This window comes from Leptidea sinapis, chromosome Z (genome assembly GCF_905404315.1).
Source record: "Leptidea sinapis chromosome Z, ilLepSina1.1, whole genome shotgun sequence".
Classification (NCBI taxonomy): Eukaryota; Metazoa; Arthropoda; class Insecta; order Lepidoptera; family Pieridae; genus Leptidea; species Leptidea sinapis.
The window spans coordinates 29069309-29090799 of NC_066312.1; the positions used below are offsets into that span (position 1 = coordinate 29069309).

Genomic DNA, 21491 nt, shown 5'->3' on the forward strand with positions numbered 1-21491 from the left:
TGGAAAACATGATATAATATGACAACAAATACGCATGGTAGGTACAAGAAATCAGAGTAAAATATGTATTAGACAAGCTAAACAATATTTGCACGGATGCAAATTTATAAGGATACCAGGCGTGGTCCTGTAGACACGTGTTAAATTAGAAAAATCGGTCCAGGCGTTAGGAGGAGATCACTAACATACGCAGGAGAATTATCTAAATTCTATACCAATCTCAAATTCACTGGAACACTCTAAAAAATCACACTGTCAATACACGTACAGAAGAATTATAATATATATAAAGATATACTTGGAAGATAGACTTTATAAATGGAAGCTTGGTAATAAGTTGCCCTTCAGACTACGATAAATTAATAGGGAGTACTTAATAAGAATATTATTAGTCATCTTTTTGAGCCGAGAATATTAAGGAATGCTAGTAGATTTGGATTTAGAACTAACGTGATAGTTAAGTGCGGATACAAAAGAATACCAGCTCCGTTTGGGAAATGCGTTACGGCTGAGATACACTTTGCTCAGATTACTCTTTTTTTTAATGAAAATAAGGGACGCGACGAACAGGAGTTCTGCTGATGGTAAATGATACGCCCATTACAATGCAGTGTCGCTCACGCTTTTTAGGTCTTGCCCTAAATGCCCGGTCTATCTGCATCTATTATGGGGTTCCATATCTCTACGAAATCTTATTCTAAATTTAATTCTAAAGGAATCAATTTTGTGAAAATAAATGCCTTTTATGCCTTTACGCCAAGCAATCAAGGTGATGAGAGATTACTTGAACGTCGATATGTATTATAGTGGGAATCATAGTGTATTTCTGTTTGCGCCCATATTATTCAGATGTGATAAATGACTCAAGTTTAAACAATTTGGGCTGATACTAGTAAAGTCTGAGCAAAATCTAACTACGCTCTGTAGATCTCAGCGGACGAAGCCATCATAAACACTTCTAAAATTAAAACGAAATTAAGATAACGATATACGAAACGCAACATTCAAAGTCGGAGCATAATTTCAAGTGGCTTCCGAGCCATGTGGCTGTGGGCACATGTTGCACTGACAAACACACAAAGTCTCAATGACAATGACCATGACATTAGAAGAACAGAATACTAGTAAACATTTATTGACTTCGCCTAAAAATAGGGATCCACTTATGCAAGGGAAGATAGTCTCTTGCTGTGAGACAACCGATAAAAACAGACCAGGGATATTTTTTTATGAAAATAAGGGATTAGACGAGCAGGACGTTCAGCTGATGTTTGTATCAATTGATACACTGTGCCCATTACAATGCAGTGCCACGCAGGATTCCTGAAAAAACCAAAAATTCTGAGCGGCACTACAATTGCGCTCGCCAGCTTGAGACATCAGATGTTAAGTCTCATTTGCCCAGTAATTTCACTAGCTAAGGCGCTCTTCAGACCACGGCAGAAATAGGTACCCATAATCTAGCCGACATCCTGTGCAAAGGAGCCTCCCACTGGTAAATATAATATTATAAATAATACTGTGACAAGCTACGTGTAATACTCGCTATTTGTATGACACTTTGTGTTAGTGTGCGTGAATTGCTCTAAATAGCGGTTAGTTCTAAACACATTTTTTTTTGGACGCTTTCATAGCTGTCATAGTTTATCTAGACGTATTAATGATCTACGGCTGTTTTCAATACCCTATCTATCCTCAGTGTAACTTACCTACTAGAGGTCATTGAAAATGGCCGCTTAGACAGACAGCCCGATAATGCGATGACCAATTATGATTTGTAAATGTGTGCGTTAGCTAGTGGTTTTAACTTTCAAAATACTAAGGAGCTTACTCCAAGTGTGGCTGACTGTTTACGACTTGCTAGTCAAAATCAGTTACAGTGAAACAATTTCAAATCTTTTTATTCAAAATAGGATACAATATCACTTATTGAAAGTCAAAAACTAGAACCCATTCGAAAAAGTATGCCTCAGATCTGCCAAGAACAGGCGCAAGAAACTCAGCGGAGTTCTTTTTTTTAATAAAAATATGGTTACAATGTAATATCGTACAATAAAATTTATTATTTAATAGCCTGACGGCGGTCGCTCCTTTCTCTATTTGTGATATCATAAAGGAGGTCATTTATGTTATAGTAACCTTTACCACACAAACGTTTTTTATCAATCATTTTGAAATTCCTATAACATTTGTTTCGAACATTTTCTGCGATCTTGTTGTAAAAGCATATTCATCGAAACATCACCCTAGGCAGAAGCAGAAGTATTTCTAAAATGCGCTATCTTTCTTAAGTCTGAGAAATATCTTTTCAAATGGATGATACATTCTGGCTTTCAATAAGTCTCGATTTACAACATGGGGGACCATTTATTGTGTTCTGTCTCTAATAGGCACTGAACATTAAAAACAAACTACTCATTGATCCCTCTGACACTGAAGCATGCTAGGATCCCGATGATAAAACAAACACGGTTCGTCCAACAGCGTTTCAATTGTAATTAATTACTCGGAATATGATCAAGCATTCCCAGAAGTCATTCATTAATAGCGTTGAGAGATGACGTCACTATTTAGGACAAGATAATGTGCTTGAGATAGCCAAGGGTAATTCACGCCACATGTATCGCATTAAGTTCAATGCCGGTATCTACGTACGGAAGCGACAATCATCGAGGAAATTTGTGTTGAAGCCACTTGATAAATATTTACTTGCATAACGGAAGAGGTGCACGAAACAAATATCAGACATAATATACAAAGTTCAGCTTTTCCATTGATAAATGATGGGAGCATAAAACAGTAGGTACACATGATGGTACTTGATACAGAACTATACTCAGGGTTTTTGAAAAAACCCAAAATTCTGAGTGTAGTGAGATTGCATTACCTTTCACGGTTAACATCAAGTTCGTGTACGGTAACCACCTTAAAGGCCGGCGACGCACTTAATCCCTTTGTTTTGCGGCCATGGGCTGTTCCTCCACCGGTCACCGTCACTAGTCTCTAGCTCATTTACCTACTCTTTTACAGAAAAAAAAATGTCTCATAAGATGTTAAGTCTCGTTAGGCCAGTAATTTCCCTACCTACAGCACCCCTTCGAACTATTGTTTGGACTCGTTATACACTATTGCTTGGCGGTAGAAATATGCGCCGCTGGGGTACCTACTAGCCGAAACCGTACTGAGAGACCGTCACTGCTAAGGGACGATCCTGAGGCTTAAATTGATTCCTATCAATATTAACTACTATTGATTATCTACTGATAATCACGCCCGCCCTTTACATAACAAAACTTTGTTACCGCAAACTGAGTCCAATTTCAAAGACCTTGGTGACTATATTGCATCAAAGTGTGTATAATGGAATATAAAGATTCCCAGATTATGCCAAAATTTTAGCAAATGTGACGTGTTCACTCAAAACGTACAAAGAATGAAAAATATTTTTTATCATTTATCATATTTTTATCATCGGACTATTTTATTTTTACATTTCACTCTGGATTTTCGCGTTATGACGATAAAGAAAACTCAACAAGAATTAATAAATATATTACACATATACAACAAGGACCTGAGTGAACGAGCTCTGCTCTTTGTGTAAACTCATAAAAAAACTCCGGGTAGTTTTGATTTTATTCAAATGCCTAAGCAGTACAGACTAAAAATTTTGATATTTTCGTCCACACTAAAAATTCTTTAAAAAAAACAATTTTATGTATATTGTAATCAAGGAGCTTATAACGGCTTAAGACATACACGCATACACTCGTACTCACATGCACACATACACTCACACACACACTCAAAATCTTCATCTTTATAAGTTAATTTTTTATTTTGCTTAAATTAGTGTAATTAGAGCATTAAATGTTATACCTTAAATAGTATGAACCTGTAATTGGCAGTCGGCCATCACATAATATTTTTGTAATTCGTTTAAATTTTGTGTGCTGATGGTTCAATAATAATAGTTTGAATATATATGATAATATATGTATTCAGCGAAGAATATTCGTTCCGGAAAACGAACGTGTCGTTTTATGTGTTACCTAGTGATATACACAGTCAAGTTTAATCTTACAAATTCGATGAAGCAACCAAAATGCAGCAATTATATTATAAGGCTTTGTTCTAAAAGGTCACCATATCTTTTTACGTGGTTTTTCAACTGCCGATAATGAGACTCAATTGATGTTAGAGGCATATAACGCCTCTGCCGTTTACAATATTATATTAGTAATATTAACGCTGCTGGTGGAGTATTTGAGCACTTCACTTCATTCTTGTGACGTGACATCTTATGTCTCAAGGTGACGAGCGCAGTTGTAGTGCCACTCAGAAATTTTGGGTTTTACAAGAATCCTGAGCGGCACTGCATTGTTATGGGTAGGGCGTATCAATTACCATCAGCTGAACGTCCTGCTCATCTCGTCCCTTATTTTCATAAAAAAAATCCTTCCTTCAGTTTCTCATATATGTCCAACAAATTCGTTGTGTGAATAGGGGTACTTTGTATGTCTAGGATTTCAAATAGTAGATTCGTCACCACTATAAGGTAATCCTATGATAGAAAGAGCATTAAAGTGACACTACAAATAAAATGGACCATCCAAAATACAAAGGAAATATAACATAAACTATGCAAAGGATCATAAAAAAATAATGAAACATTAAACAGCGAGATAAGACGAAGTCATGATAAGTACTGGCAACATTATTTACGGCAAATATCTCCACATATTTAAACAAAATTCGAACACTTCCTGAAATGCTTCTAGAAATATTTTCCCAATACATACGCTTATCTATTATCTACCTTCAAAAGAAATACAAACAATAATGACGCAAATCGTAATCCTTGGCCTTATGGCCCCGTGTTGTTGGGTAATTTTTTTGTTTATTTAATATTTAAGGTGGCTTTAGTGACTAAGCAATTGAGAAATACAAAATATTACAATTCTGCTCACAATATTTGAGTATTTAACCAAAGGAGACGACATGCCCATGAAATGCTGAATGAGAAAATCACTTTCGCGCATACATTGATGCAAGTTGTTCAAGACGCAAATAAGAAAGAGTTTATTAGCGTGTAGCAACCGAGCTCACAATGAACAATAATGCACTCCAAACAAACAAAGTTGTCTGCGTTTATTCGTATTTACAGGAGCATTGTTACAAAGTCCTTAAACCTTTTATATTATACACTGGCTTTATAGCAAATTTCCATGCGAGATGTAAATGAGGAGATGATTGGGAAACTGAAGTGACAGTGTGCAGGATACATGACGAACAGATGGCCGTTGCGACAGTAAAGTCCTCGAATGACGATCCCTACAAGATGGGCCGTCGATCTGGTCAAGAACGCCGGAATAGATTGGATGAGGGTAGCGCAGGACTGATCATCGTGTGCGATGTCTAAGGTCTAAGATTCACATGAGTAGAAGAATCAAAGGACTTGCTGCCGACTTTAACTAAGGGGTAATAGACTGGCACTGTATCTAACAATACACAATGCAGACCAAACAGTACCAAAACGAGGTATGTGGAGGTAGGTCTTTAATATTATATTTTGACCCATCTGGGGGAATTCGTGAGGGATTGTATAGTATGGTTAAATTTTATATCAGCCTATATAGAGATTATTACCTAGTTCGACACGTTTGGGGATGTAGCATAATAAAAAGGAAATATTGTAGGCAAAGATCTCGCGGGCGTTCTATAACAAGATGGGGCGACCAAATTAAAGACTCGTCAAATATATTCTCCAGATGCAGTCCTAATCGCGAGATACAACCATAATGCTGACCGCGATCTTCAGACATGAGGGACCTTCCCTAGAGGGAGAGTAGTATATATATATGCCTAAAAATACATTAGTTTTACCTACTTTACTACCTTTGGCGCACCTAGCACTAGAGTGCGTCTTTTGTATATAATTTTGTGTCCGCACGATCGTTTATCCGCCTAATCCATAAGAAAACTATGCACAATAATTATAAGTACTTCAAAAGCCGAGGTCGTTCGAAGTTAAATCTTATAAGTTTGTAGGCTTTATGCTCGGGATTTATTCTCTACTTTGTTTATCCCTAAAAAGCTGCGATAATAATTTGAAACACACGCCCAAAGCGCCCCTAAAATGAAACGAAGTTAAATTGAGCCAATGTTTACTTTGGTTCCGAAAATAGCCTTGAAGTTTATGACAATGTGACACGCGGATAAAACTGAACACATACGTAGTAGCGTATCAAGACTAAAGAAGCTTGGTTGAATCTCAATTATAATATAAAAGAGCAACATTATAATAAGTAAGAGAGTGATAGTTGATGAGATTAAAAGTTGGGAGGGAAGTAGTGGTTGTATGAAATTTAATTGACTGCACAAATGTAAGGACACATGTGAAAGTATAAGGAAAGCTATATATGCGTGCACTCCATGACGAGGTCGGGGATGTATTGAAAAGGGATCAGAAGAAGATACTTACTTAAAGACGACCTGTCAATAAAGTCGGTAACAGTAACTATAGATTCGCTTTGATTTTCTATCTTTCTGTATCTCTATTACATATATCAAATATACATGTATCAAAGTATTAAATGTCAAATCGATAGATAAAATATTCTAAATGGGGTCATTCATTCATGGGGGCTTGTCATTCTATCACACTCACACCCTAACCTGTCAACACTCACACCCTGATCTATATACACTCACACACGTACCATTAATAAATCAATGACAAGTAGGCGAATGAAGCATGGTATTACTTTTATTACAACTGTTGTAATTACAAGAATCACTGAGAACGTCGCAGAAATTGTTGTATCTGTAGAAGAGGAGGACTAAGATAAGTGATCACCTTCGTCAAAACTATCTTGCAATACCTGAAAGCCACCGACACGGTCTTTTACATAGATTTAACCGCACTTTGGAGGAACGCCACACATCCAGGTGGTACTGACACCTCGGAGATCGTTCACGAGTACTCGAAATCCGACAGAAATAGCAGCTCCTTTTTAAGTAGGACAAACGGGCATACTCTGTAGTGCCATCATCAGAATCACAAGAGCGTTGCCGACCTTATAAAGCGGCGGATAGACGTAAGTCTACATAATACGATATCAAAAACAAAATTTGAATGCGTGGAGGGCGAATATCGAACCGCGGGCACGTGGTGAGAGTCAGAGCTCCCATATTTTGCCTTTCACCTTAGAATACCTACTATGAAACCGAAAAATATAATAAATTGCGCTCTCGTATCAATGTCACAATATCTCAGAAGTTTCACGCCGCCTTATCAGTCTGTAGCAATTCGTGTCAGTCATGATAGATGACATTCTGCAAATGTGATCTCAATATCTAACAGTATTTATCACTGCGCAACACATTCGAAACCAGTCTATCTTGTTTGTACCTGCTCGCCTTAGCTTGCGTACCTCGCCCCCCTCGCAAGGTCAACTCCCTTTGACAAAAACTATTCCTGGAACGGCGAGAACGTAAATATTGTAAAACTGGACGCCAGATGCACCTCGAGTTGCTCAATAAGACTTTATTGGAATCGTAACTCATATAATGAAGAGAAAATAAATACTTTTGTTCATACCACCTAAAACATAATCTACCTAACCGTTTACGAAAATCCTTTGACTTAGGTAGGTATCTATTCAGAAAGCCAGATTATCAGTAAGTAACATAGGCTATATAAATATCATTTATAAAAATATTAGAGTATCATATGAAAATTGTTATATTATAACGAGTGGTACCAAATATTTGAAAGGTAAAAAAATGATTAGACTACGAAAGTAAGAAACCACTACGAAATAAAAAAAACTGTAAAATGATGTTTTTGATAAATTTTAGAGCTTTTAAATCTTATTTAATAATTTATGAAACTGTGGTAAAAGTTACACTTGATGTTGCTACTGAAATGGGCCCAGGTGAAATGTACCAGGAGAAATAGACCTTATATTACGAAAATACTGACGCGAATAGTAGTCAGAAATTATATGGGATCCTTAGTATCTGCAACAAGAGTGCTATACGAGGGATTTCGGCGGCGATATATCGATCTAGCTAGGTTTCAATTTTAAAAAATGTAGTTTTATCCGTGTTTTAATGAAAAACAGCTACACTATATACAAGACCATAATACTCGTAGCTCAGATGGGACATTGGGTGATTCGGAAAGCAGAAGACCCCGGTTTGATTCCAGGTGTCCTATTAGATTTTTTGTTCAAGTTTTGTACATTCTTAAAAATCCGAACAAGGCTCGGTCGTCCGGATATTAACAAATTATTGGAAATATACAAATATAATATGCAAGATATTTAAAAAAATCACTGTATTGACACGAACAAAGTCAGTCAGTTACATTTACAGTTATAAATGATATGAGAGCAACGTCGCAATGTCTCCGCAGTGGCAGTTCAGCCGCTCCTCATTAGCAACCGCACGCTAATTATAGTAAGGTCAAGTATTAAGAAGACAGAATCCAGTACAATTGGCACAAACTTGGAAAATCATACGGTTGTTATGAACCTAGAATGAGCTTGCCAATCGCAATGCGGATATTGTGTTTGTTGGACGAATCAAGGTCTCTTTGTGACTAGTGACTCCAGTGACCGTTATCATTGTAGAGAAAAACTTGCTAATCTAGAATACAACAAAACGGTGCGGCTTAGCGTATTGCGCAATGTTTACATTACTTCATAGAGTATTTATCAAAAGGAGACATCGTGCTAATTAAACAACAAACCCTACACACTGCTCTTATTAAAAAATACGCTTTTAACTGGTAATAATCAGGTATTTGATGCAAACAAACGAAATTTGAATTTTGGATAGATTCTAGATAGAGACTACAGTAATTAAAAAAATTAAGGCTGAGATCTATAAAGCGTACTTAGACTTTGCTCAGACTTTACTTACGTAAAACTTAGTTGAGTGTAAGCTTAGCATAATCTTTGATTTCCCTTTTGGCAGCGAAAATTATACTGAGCTTAAAGAAAGACAGCCCATTGCAAAAGTCAAGTGCACGTTTTATCACACTTAGCTAAGTTAGACGTAAGTAAAGTCCGTCGAAAGTCTACGTATGGTCATAGATCTTAGCATAAGAAACAAGGCGTACATAATTTTAGATAGATAATGATTTAAGAACGATACTTATTTGGACATAGTTAAGCAGAAAGGACTTTAATTAAAATAAAATAAAATAATTGAATAAAATTAAAACCACACTGGTCAAAATAGAGTTAATATGCCATCGTACTCCTGAAGGTCGAATCTGTCATAACATAGTGAAAAACCCTATTAAACCCTAAAATGTTCTCACGGAAACTGTTTTTTATTTATTTACTAGCTGACCCAGCAAAAGTTGTATTGTCGATATTAAAATCGCGATACACAAGTAACTGTTGATCGTAGATGGGTGAAAATTTGAAGTTGTATGTATTTTTTATTCTGACTCATAATCAAACAATTTAAAAAAAAATGTAAAAAAAAATAATAAAAAAATTTCGTGTGGACCACCCTTAACATTAAGGGGGATGAAAAAGAAAGATGTTGTCCGATTCTCAGACCTACCCAATATGGACTCAAAATTTCATGAGAATCGGTCAAGCCATTTCGGAGGAGTTCAAAGTTTAACACCATAACAAGAGAATTTTATATATTAGATATAGGAGATTAATATGGAATATTATTTAGAGCTGACACTCCAAATACCTATACCTCACTCAAAAGTGCCTTTGTGTGGTTTGAGTTACTTCTGCTTAGCTAAGTCCATTTGACATGGTATACTCACCCCAATTCAGAGAGTACTCAAGTCGTACCTATTCATTGCAAAATTCTCAATTCACGCACCGACAGGAAGTCGGATTAATTTTAATAACACTTAAGCAGAAGCTTATCGTATGTACCTAATAAACAATAAAACTTTACTGCTGCTAATAATCTGCTTAGTGCATAATATGAGTAACGAAGCATGAAATGAAACTTACAATAGCGAGCAGTTTCGCTGATTGTGTAAAATATTTTTTTATGGAAGACGAGGACGAACGAGCGAACATGTCACCAGATGTTAATTTTGAGTTTTAACACATTTAGTACTGTTTAACACGCATGATGTTTTTTATGACAATAATGGGCAAGACGAGCAGTGCCGCTCAGGATTGTTGAAAAACCCAATAATTCTGAGCGGCAATACAATTGCGCTCGTCACCTTGAGACATTAGATATTGTCTCATTTGCCCAGTAATTTCACTAGCTACGGCGCCCTACAAGCCGAAACACAATAGTGTTTACACATTACTGCTTCACGGCAGTAACTGCCCTTAGTCACCTCTTACACCCTTGCCCTATTATTTTTATACCCCGGGGAATAACAGGCACAGATGTATTCGAAATATTCTATAAAGTGATTGGAGATTAAGTTTTCATGTTTTCAAACCATGGTGTTCCACGCAGTGATTAATTTCCACTAGATGACTCGCAAGCTAGTCCTTCTATTCCGCATAAATAACTAAACCAATAATAGACCAAACAGCAATCGATGACGTCAACAAAGTCAATTGAAATTCCAACAGAACAGAGGAGTTAATGTATGCATGGCTGCATTTCAATAATACGAGGGGCGGTCAAAAAGTTCGCGGAATGGCGGGGTTGGCGGGGGTGAGGTCGCTCCTCCAGGTAGCCGCTACTTGAGTAACTCATAATTACTATATATGCCAATTTCTAGCCTAATTGGGTCATTAGCTTTCGAGTTACAAACGAGTGAACAAGTAAATCGGGAACAAACTAGCCACTATGGAGAAAATTGAACATCGCGCCGTCGTAAAGTTCCTCACCAAACAAGGAAAAACGCCTCAAACTATTTTGCAAGAGATGTTAGCTGTTTACGGAGACTCTGCTCCTGGTAAAACCATGATTCACAAATGGCACGGCCTTTTCAAGCAAGGAAGGGAGTCAATTGAAGATGATCCTCGACCTGGACGGCCCATTGAGGCCACTACGCCGGAAATCATTGAAAAAGTTGAAAAACTTGTATTGGAAGACGGAAGGTTGAAGAAGAAACAACTTGCAGCATCAGTTGGAGTATCAGAAACCACAATTTTAAATATTCTTCATCAACATCTTGGCATGAGTAAAGTGTGTTCAAGGTGGGTCCCGAGAATGCTCACGCCGCTGCAAAAACGTGAGCGCGTCAACTGTTCCCGCGAGTATTTGGACCGCTGTGGAGAAGTTAGGGAAGAAATTATGGCCCGAATTGTAACCGGTGATGAAACTTGGGTTCACCACTATGAGCCTGAGTCAAAGCAGGAGTCGATGCAGTGGCACAAAAAAGGCACACCACCCCCAAAAAAATTTAAAGTGTCGCAATCGGCCGGAAAGATCATGGCGACTATTTTTTGGGATACTGAAGGTATTCTTTTGATCGATTATAAAGAACGTGGTGTTTCTATAACGGGAGAGTACTACGCTTCCCTATTGGACCGATTAAAAGAAGCTATTAAAGAAAAAAGAAGAGGAAAACTGACAAAAGGTGTACTCCTTTTGCACGACAACGCGCCCGTTCACACGAGTCATGTTGCGACGGCTGCCATTCATCGATGCGGTTTTGAACAACTACGCCATCCACCCTACAGTCCAGACCTGGCCCCTAGCGATTTTTATTTATTCCCAAAGATGAAGAAAGAGCTGCGTGGAAAAAAATTTAGAGACGATGATGAAGTCAAGTCGGCGATTTCGGCGTATTTTGACGCCCAAGACAAAACCTATTTTTTCGACGGTATTAATAAGTTATATGCCAGATCCCAAAAATGTATTCGTGTTAAGGGGGAATATATTGAAAAGGAAAAATAACATAATGTATCATTTCATCTTTTTTCCCAGTCATTCCGCGAACTTTTTGACCTCCCCTCGTATAAACGTTTGACGAGGTTTTCATATGAACTTATAAAAGGATTTAACGTGCATTGGTAAACGTACAATAAATGTTCACACGAGTGCTTCAATGTGACGAGATAAAACTTTGTATTGACTATTGTATCCGCAATAAGTACAGATGATGTACATATAAGCGGGTCAAAAGGATAATCACAAAATATACGAGCCATTATTATTATTTAAGTATATATAAAAGGTAGATTAATAATATAAGCAACTTTTCCTCAATTACATGCGGTTTAACAGAAAGAAAAACTCATTTATGTAACACCATCACATAAATCTTATTTTAGAAGTCCACTAACGGCCGTTCCCAATATTCAGTCTATCTGTTACTTGAGATAAAAATGACGTTGACTTTTGTGTCCCAATAAACTTATAGACGGTAACTCACCTTATCCGTACACGCTGTCTGTCAATGCGACGACGTATACCTTACCAGCGATAGAAGTTTGTATTGAAATTGCAATTTACGCGTCCCAATATAAGGCGATAAGAATGACTTATCGGGTATATTGGGACAGATTCAGATTATTGACAGCGTATTACTGACAGTAGAAGGTAGTAATTTACTTCTATCTGTAGATAGTATATTGGGAACAGCCGTAACACTGTGTCCATCCTAGATGTAATACTGTTATAGGATTTTTAAACGATCCTAACGTACCAACTACTGCATTAAATACTCAAGTATCTAAATATAAATACTACACTGTATAATTAAAATACTCAGTCAAAAGGATTACACAATTGTTGAAAATAAAAATAGAGGCCAAATTACAATAATATTTATTTAAAAAGGCATCATATATCTCGTTTACTCTCATAAATCGACGTGACGAGTTAATAATACTTTTTTAAAGATGGCATAAATACATTGATCCGATCATCAATTGCTTATATGATGAGAACGAAAAATGCTCCAACATTTTTTTTTCAATTACGTAATTAATAAGCGGATTAGCCGCCATTTTAGTTACGTCCGACAGACGCATTAAAAATTCAATACAGTTTGCGAAATTGTTGGGACATAATTATATTAATACTCGTATCAGGTTAATTCACACATTTTATGTTAAATTTTATTATTGTTGTCTCATTTGTTTTAAAATGAGTAAGAGAATTACGAACAGCTGCGATGAAGCAAGTTAAATATTTAAAATATCACGAAACAATTTTAAAAAATATTTAAACCTTAGTTCTATTTGTTACTTAACTATCATCTGTTTATATTAATGACGTTAAAAAATACTTAAAAAAATATGAATATTTATTAATAATATTAATAAGTATCTACCTATTTTAAATAAAATATATTGACAAAAGCGTATTAATAATAAGTGATAATTTATTCATTGTCTATACTAAAATTAAAAATTAATATGGCATGGCCCCGTTCCTGTATATTGATACAGGGTATCTATTATATATAAGATTTCCACTTATGACGATATCTCCGGAAACATTAATTATACATATAATTACAAAATTCCACCCGCAAGAGATATATATATTATGAAAAGGACGTGTGTCGGGTCCGCTAGTATAAGATATCGAAAAAATGACATCTCACTACTACTTCTTAAAATCTGTAATTACACTGTTTTCGCACAAATTATATAGACGGCTAATTCTCTCACAGGTATAGGGAGGGCTCAACGATACAAATGCAAATTATACGCACCTATAAGTATCCAAACAACGGGCATTGAAAACCAAAACAATTCTATTCGCAAGAACAGCCATTAACACAGCGACGTCGCGAATATAAATCAGACATTAACAATAGGTCAGCGCCGTTCCTGCAAGACAGTAAACCTGTACTCGATCTCTTCCACCATTCAATTCATGAAGTAGCCACAATAGAAATTTCAATATTTTCTTTTTCTAGTCATAATAATTCCATTGTGTCATCTACAGTTTAAACATGTCTAGACCTTTCCATATATGGGTGAAAATTTGAAGTTGTATGTATTTTTAATGCTGACTCATAATCAAACATATTTAAAAAAAATGTCAAAAAAAGCAAATTTGGCGTGGATCACCCTTAACATTTAGGGGGATGAAACTAGATGTTGTCCGATTCTCAGACCTACCCAATATGCACTCAAAATTTCATGAGAATCGGTCAAACCGTTTCGAAGGATTTTAACTACAAACACCGCGACATGAGAATTTTATATATTTAATTATTAGAATGTATTCACTCCGAGACATGAGAATTTTATATATTTAATTATTAGAATGTATCCACTCCACCAAACCACTGAGGTGGTTTGGTGGAGTCAATGAATCCAAACCACTTAGGAAAAATTTTATTATAATTAACCAAACTGAGTGATGTGTACATATATTATTGTAATGTGTATCAGTGTTTATTTCTTAATTATCTAACTTAAACTCATTGACTGTTATATATATATATATATATATATATATATATCATGATATTGATATTCCATATAAATAAATACTAAATTACATTAGTCCCCAGCACATTGACAAGTCATTTGAGACACAAAGGTTCTAATTAACTTTACAAGCAAATAGTTTTTACATCTGGAAAGGGCGACCGTTTGTAGCGAACGAAATACTTCTACGATAAGATATCTACAAAAATATCACATAGTAAAATAATATTTGAAAACACAAACACACTTATCGGAGGCACATTTAATGATTCACTAATAACGCGATGACGCCTTACTAACCACAACAGTAAGCATTACTAACACGAGTACTAATTACCATAAATTACAATATACTAGGATATAGACAAACGAAGCATGCGGTAGAGAAGATACCAACGGAGATACAGCAAGATGGATATAGTAAGCGAATCTAAAGTCACAGTATTCGATTTTGACAACTCGTGAACAATCAGAATTGGCATACTACTAAACCACTAGCTAACGCACACATCGACAAATCAAAATTATTCAAGCATTATCGGGCTGTCCGGTCGTCTATACGGCAGTATAATCTAAGTCTATGCTTATTACTATTGTTTACTACAACGAAGAATTTTAACAACTGCAATAAATATAACGAGTTATTGATTTCAAAGTAAAAGAAATAGTAGTCAAAGTAAAGAGATAGGGTTGATTTTGAAAAGACAATAATGAAGAGGATTGATTGACACAGATTGGCACAAATTTACAAGGCGAGAGTGTATAGAAGTCAGGCTGAGACCGGTCCTACATTGGAAGCGGAATTTCTCCCGACCAGACGGTCTGGGCAGTTCTGGTCGGGACTGAACAAAACAAACATTGACGCGCCGTGTCCGCTCCTACACTGGAGCCAGTGCTCGCTCCGGGGAGGTGGAAAAAGTCTGACAACAACCAAACAGGTTTGTTTTTCGTCTAGTCCAGACTCCAGACAATATAGACACCTTTCCTCGTCGAGAGTTCACACAGTACTGACTCTGGATTCTGACTGGTTCGTCCGCTCCTGTCTAGCTGCAGTGTAGGAGCGCCGAGTCTGGACTGGTCTGTCTGGCCAGATCGACTCCGCTTCCAATGTAGGACCGACCTTAAGCGGCCAGGTCAACACTACCAATATTTGGAGAGCTTGTGATGATGCAAGTGAATATGCGAATATGTGTGCGAAAAAAAATATCATTTATTCACTTCAGTCATATATTAAACTTATGAATGTGAAATGTCAGCGATGATTTCGAAAAGGTTAAACTTTAATGAGAAATGGTATACTCACAGGGAAGAAAAAGGATATTCAGCTGATGATAAATGATACGCCCTGCCCATTACAATACAGTACCGCTATAGATTCTTAAAAAACCCAAAAATCCTGAGCGGCCAGGAGACATGAGATGTTAATACTCATTTGCCCAGTAGTTTCACTAGCGTCGGCGATCTTCAGACGGAAACACAATAATAATTGGGTACACATTACTGCTTCACGGTAGAAAAAGGCCCCGATGGAGTATCCATAATCTAGCCGGCACCCAGTGGAAAGTAGCCTTCCACCACTACTTTGACACGTCATTCACGCCTCTTTATTGCTTCGAAAGCACCGCAACAATCATCACAATCCTGAGATTTATTACCTTTTTGGTGAATTACAAGTCTTTCTACGTATTACATTGTTATTGTCTGAGTTTATTGCTTAATTCTGTCTAAATCTTTATCCTCTACACATAATATATACTTCTTAATTAATTAGTAAGTTTTATTGTACGATATTACATTGTAACCATATTTTTATTAAAAAAATAAGTCCGCTTCTTTTTTCATAAAAATACGTGCGCCCGTTCTTCTCAGGTCTGAGTATATTTCGAATAGGCGGTAGTTTTTGACTTTCAATAAGTGTTGTTATATTCTATTTCGAATAAGAAATATTAGGACTTGAATATACTAATATTTCATTGTTGGCTCTGGGACAAAGATAGATTTCTCTTACATTTATTTAGTGACGTTAATTCGAGATTCATTAAGAAAGTGTATGTTAAAGTGTACTACGTTGAAACTATCCCCAACTAGAGAAAAGGCCCCTTTCGGTTCGCTTTCAACCCTTAATGGAGAAGGTTTACTCACAATTCATGGCCCTTCTCCCCAACCAATTTTTACCAATTTTCAACTGAACTTATTGTTTAACACAATTTATCGTGTTTATTAAAATTTAATTGTGTGAAATATAAGTAATAAAACCTAAACGATACGGGCAGCGTATGACGTTGATTAAGTTACAATAAACGGTAAAAGCCCGCATGTTAATAGTCCCGGGGGAAATCAAAGTTCAGTTAGGCACACACTAGTTTAACGTTAAGAGGAAAACAAACGCAAAACCAAGCAAGGACGAATGGCATTGAAGGTGCAGTTAACCATTCGCACGCAGGCTCTGAGAGCGTGATCGATACGTCGCGTTTGGAAGACCGCCAGAATAGTCGGTGACATCCTACGAGGTGATTCCTATGTTTTATTAAAAATAAACATATATACAAACCATTCTTGCGACGGCGGTAAGGTCCCAAGCGGATCGCGTTTTGCCGCGAGTCTCGCCTGCATCCTTTCTCCTTCCCAACGATCCGTAGCCGAAAGGAGCAGTGTTTTCGTCACGTTTTCGTCGTCCCCCGCGCCTCAACGAAGAGAACCAATTGGAGACCGAGCCACGGCGCTCATCCTCCACGGGCGCTGGCCCGGCTTTGATAAACATAACTCCCAAATTCACCACTCACATTACACTCATAAAACACTGGGTCAATCTAGAACTCCCAATCGCAACCTTACAATCGCTGATTTATTACACTTATCTATCGGAAAGAAAACAGGCAAGTTGAAAAAGCAAAACAAGTGGAAATCACGCCGATTAGTGTCACTAGCCTACGTCATACAGCTGCGAAAATAGAATTGCAAGCCGACAAAACAAAGTGATTGCAGTGCAAGCTGGAATTGTGAGCATTGGACGAACCTGGTCGTAATCGTCGTCATAGTTGTGGGCTGCGCGGGCGCATCGCAACAGCAGCGGCCACCACAGCGCCTCGCACAGCAGACGCACGTGTAAACACATCGCGCCATACACTTCCCGCTAAGGAACGCAATCGACTGAAGGCAGGCGCGAACGCCGCTAACACTTTGGCACTCTGACAACAGTTTACGCAGATTACGATCTCGCGACGCGTCGTGTCTTCACACGACAAATACTTTTATCGACGCTTTCGGCTGTATCGAAACAATGATACAAGCATACTTCATCGGCGAAGTTATCTCTTGATGAAAACGTTATTGCCAATTATATCAATTGAAAATCGTTAACAATTTAATTATGATTTGATAATTTAATAACTACGGCGAATAGTTTAATGGTTGTAGTAAAAACAAATGAGGCTGAAGGCATTTTCTCAATAATATTATGCTCAATTAAATAAATTAAATCATTGCAAATATGCTAAACATTGAAAGTTAGTTGTTAATTGTTATCAATATGAAACACTACGGAAGTGGTCGGAGGAAACATGATAACAATAATCATAATGAATCACCACTATTTTAATGGTATGTCGTATTTAAACAATAACCGTTAAATACAGTGGAAAAACCCGTGTTAAAATAACAAAGAAACTTAAAGCAACCCCAATAATAAATTAAACATTATCAATGTTCTAAATTTGAAATGTCAAATCGTTACAGGGAAAAAGGGTACTTCTATTAAAGTTGTAGTGCTGCACGAGCAACGTAATTTGTAAGCTGGTAAGTTGTAAATTTGAATGATCAAACCGTTTCTGTGAAAATACATTAGTATTTATGAAAAGTGGATAATCTTTTAAAAAAAAGGTACTTAACAATTACATTTAACTCATGAAATTATGTGCCCTTGCATGCAAATGCTTATCAGTTGCTAGACAGGAGATTAGAAAAGTAATGAATCACTCTCCATATGAGTGTTATTAGTTAAACGAAGCTAATTAAGAAAGATACGTAACTAGTTTAAAGAAAAATGATTAGGTAAAGTCTCATTTATGTACTTATTTAAAGTACCGCAGGTATGATCGATGGAGAATCTCGAATGAAGACACGAAAGAAAAGGATAATAAAAGGACAAAGTTCATCTAAGTAGGGATACATTGTTAGTAATACGGTAGAAAACTTCTTTGAATATTTGATCAGCGGCCAAGTTGTCTACACCATATTTTAACCGTAGACAAAACCCGACTCTTTAATTAATTCGGTTGCTCAATATCAAAAAGCATCTGACACGGTGGGTGATTTTCGAAACTTACAAAATACCACATGTCTGGTAACCAATCCTATACTTGCAAAGATCTTGAATAACATGATCAGAACTTAACAATAATGTTTTAAGTGTGTAATTCGATTTTTTATCGAAATGCAAAAGTACTATCAAAAAGATCGGAACCAGAAATAACGAAAAAAAAAACAACAATAAACGAGCGTAGTAATTTCCACTTATCTTGTCTTATCACTACTAAACAATAACCGAAGTTATGTCATGAATTAAAAAAAATATAACAAACCCTTTATCACATTACAATTACACTATTGAAAAAAAAAACTTGTTATAAAATAGCAAACTTGTGTTAAACGACGCTACGGTAACAACACACGTCAAACTCGCGCCGCGAACTGGCATTGACTGGGTTTGCCTCCCTGAGTAACTTCTGACTAGTTAGCAGTTGGCAGTTACACGGCTCTCGTAGTCTTGTGCGACTTTCAACCTTAGTGAGTTTGCATTGATAGGATATGCTTGAACTTATTGAATGAAAGGACCTAGTCCATATACAGCAAATAAATGTTATTTACTATAATACACATTATCAGTAAACTTTGTAACTTGAGAGATGTGATAAAATTCGAATGCTTTATTTCATCAATGGCTCTATAAAGATCTAAGTCTACCTAACGATAATAATTACGAAAAATGAATCATTAACGTTTGAAAGCTATAAAACAGGATGGGAAACTTCAAAAAAAGCGTGTACACCATTCTTTAAGGCCGGCAACGCTACTGCGATTCCTCTGGTGTTGCGTGACCCGTACGCACGATAGTCTTCCTCTTCCAGACTTTCATAGCAAACTGATTTTTTACTTCCCACTAGTGGTGGGTGGAAAACAGTGGTGACAAATGGATAAACACTGTATACCTATTTATAATACAAATTAATTTTGTATCAAATTTCCAAAATATATTATGTTTGTGAGATATAACTTTACAAGCTGCTTATTAAATACTGTCCATACATGTTTGTTTTTCAGATATAATACCTAGATAAGATTCGGATATTTTTATACAGTACTTTTTAAGTGAAAATTCCTTAAGGCTCTCTGAGGTCTATTTTTGTCTATACTGAACCGTCATGCTCATCCACGTGGAGCTAGCTCAGGTACATTTGGCTAAGGGCAAGTCGAGTGTGATGAGTGAGAGCAGAATTTACCAGAGTAATAAGTATACTTTGTAAAGGGTTGAGCTAATGAGAAGAAGTAGCAAGAAACTCATTGCCATCCTTTTAAATCAACATTTACATTTTCATAGTTTTACAAATCATTTCAATTAGAATATAATATGTAAAGTGATGTAACAAAAATACTCAATAGTCAAATAGTCAATGCATTTACACAAGTCAAAAAAGTTAATGTAAATTAAAATAAAGCAAAAGTTATTGAGTACAGTACCGGCATCATCCACACACCATAATTAAATAAGGTATTTTGCGCGCATTTTATAAGCAATTATAAAAAAAAATAGTTTCAAGAATCTGAAGCAGAGACTCCGGTAACAGAATAATCCTGCCACCAAGAGTAGCACACGTTCACGAGCATAATGCATGAGCCAGCCATTGCCTCCCTCAATCAAATGTTAGCGAAGGGGACAACCCATCCCATGTTGCCGCCACAATCAGTGACATTTAAGTGAGACTTAAGAAACTTCATTCCCAATTTTTTCTGTATATGAAAGAAAGGTGTTGAGGATGATTTTTCAGTTGTTATGTGTTGTGCTATGAACAATGTAATTTTGTGGAAGGAAACAACTCCATTTTCTTTTTAGTCAAACAACTCCAAACACTCCTGTGATAAATGCCATATAAGACACTATAAGTATGATGTCCTTACTGAAAGATATCAAGTGTTTCACATGTTAATAGGTTTCCAACAATAAAGCCAAAGAGACAACAAGGCTTAAAATTAATAAAAGAATTGATAGAAGTGAAAAGAGCTAGTGAATTAAATAAAAAGGTTAACGGAGGCCCGAAATCTCTATCTGCTGGCAAGCACCCGTAAGCAAAATAAATATTTCATTTATCAGGACATCAATACTTGAATACTAAGTTTAGATATAAAAATAAATATTACATAAAAGGGATTTCTGTGATGGTTGTTCATATATTTTAGTAAAGGGCTTTGAGTATGATTTATTAGAAGGAATCTTTTCAACTTCTTTTACCACTGAGAGTGCTTCTTACTTTTGTTAGGAAAAAACCTACATACACAACATTTGTATAAAAGCAACATTTTGTTTCAGTTTATCTTATCATTATTAATCAGTTATCATTTTTAAATTATTTTATTAAACTTGAATGGTAACATAACCTATTATTAATATTATAAATGGGAAAGTTTGTATATCTGGATGAATGTTTGAACTTCTTTAACGCAAAAACTACTGATTGGATTTTGATGAAACTTTACAATAATATAGCTTACACACCAGAATAACACATAGGCTATTTATTATTTATAAAACTATAGCGTGAATTATACTTTATATGGCAAAACAACGTTTGCCGGGTTAGCTAGTTGGTATAATATATTTAACACACTTAAACAAACAGCCCGCAGAAAGTGCAAGAAGAAAATGTAGACGGATCAAAGATATAGGAAGGGCTATGAAATGTCAAATCTTTTCAGTAAGACCCAATTTATAATTAATTAAACTGAAAAACTTTACACTCTCACTTTAGATGCCTAGATGCTTTTCAACTTGTATGTAGATGTGTTTAACAGCATGGTTGAATTGGATGTAATTGGATTTAGCAGAAGTGTAAAACTGCAATGACAATTTAATTTATGGAA

The 21491-nt window shown here is 36.2% G+C and overlaps 1 protein-coding gene across 3 annotated transcripts in view; it reads right to left on the minus strand.

Moving 5' to 3' along the window:
- The window catches only part of LOC126979230 (cytohesin-1), an 84510-nt gene that overhangs the window by 61943 nt on the left and 1076 nt on the right, over positions 1-21491 (minus strand). Inside the window, exons 1-2 of one of the 3 annotated variants that reach the window (XM_050828503.1) lie at positions 18938-19047; positions 16909-17215 (exon numbers count right to left, since the gene is read on the minus strand). The exons of 1 other annotated variant lie outside the window; for it this stretch is intronic. In XM_050828503.1, coding sequence (XP_050684460.1) covers positions 16909-17118 — 210 coding nt within the window. In that variant the 5' untranslated portion in view covers positions 17119-17215; positions 18938-19047. Of the gene's footprint in view, positions 1-16908; positions 17216-17373; positions 17705-18937; positions 19048-21491 lie in introns of those variants that run through there. One more of the 3 variants, XM_050828505.1, reaches the window with a different exon arrangement.